The sequence below is a fragment of the Merops nubicus genome, unplaced genomic scaffold (genome assembly GCF_000691845.1).
Source record: "Merops nubicus isolate BGI_N331 unplaced genomic scaffold, ASM69184v1 scaffold43143, whole genome shotgun sequence".
Lineage (NCBI taxonomy): Eukaryota > Metazoa > Chordata > Aves > Coraciiformes > Meropidae > Merops > Merops nubicus.
Genome location: NW_008601736.1, coordinates 3,729 through 4,350, shown reverse-complemented (window position 1 = coordinate 4,350; position 622 = coordinate 3,729). Strand labels below are relative to the sequence as shown.

At 65.0% G+C, this 622-nt stretch overlaps 1 protein-coding gene across 1 annotated transcript in view; it reads left to right on the top strand.

Annotated features, from left to right (window-relative positions):
- Positions 1-201: 201 nt before the first annotated feature.
- LOC103770804 (carbonic anhydrase 15-like) overlaps positions 202-622 on the top strand; it is a gene marked incomplete at its 5' end in the record, with an annotated part of 3,166 nt that continues 2,745 nt past the window's right edge. The window contains 2 exons of the mRNA XM_008938082.1: positions 202-372; positions 480-505. Coding sequence (XP_008936330.1) covers positions 202-372; positions 480-505 — 197 coding nt within the window. The remainder of the gene's footprint in view (positions 373-479; positions 506-622) is intronic.

Here is a 622-nt window from a genome sequence, read left to right as displayed (position 1 = left end):
TAGGGATGAGGCTGCAATAAACCCCCGCTAATCAAAGGAGAGGAAGGCTGGCCAGGCAGCAGTGCAGCTCCTGTGGGAAGCAGGCAAGCGTGGCAGGGACAGTGGGCTGCCTGGGGAGCCAGCCACCCTTGGCTTTGTGTCCCCTCTTGGGGGGGTGGTGGCTCGCTGTCTGTCTGTGGTGTCCCCGCTCCTCCTCTGCAGGCCCCAGCCACTGGAAGGAGCTGAAAGCCACGTGTGGTGGTGACAAGCAGTCCCCTGTGAACATCGACAGGCGTCGCCTGCAGCGGGATGGTGGCCTCGGGGACATCCTCTTTGAGGGCTATGACCAGGCCCCTCCGGGCAAGTGGAGGCTGACAAACGATGGGCACACAGGTGCGTGCTGCAGCCAGGCACCCTCCCCTACCCTGGCTCCTTGGGCACCACCCTGGCTGGGGCTCAGCTCAGCTACCATTCCTGGGTGCTCCACCCTTGAGCCACAGGGTCCCGAGTGGCTCCTGTCCTCTGGGTTTGTGTTAGTGCTGAGCTGAAGCCTGGGGAGGAGGAGCCCGGGTGTGCCACGGCTGTCCCGAATCCTTGCCACTGTCCTTACCCCGTCCCGCCGCCCCTGCAGCGATGCTGCGCC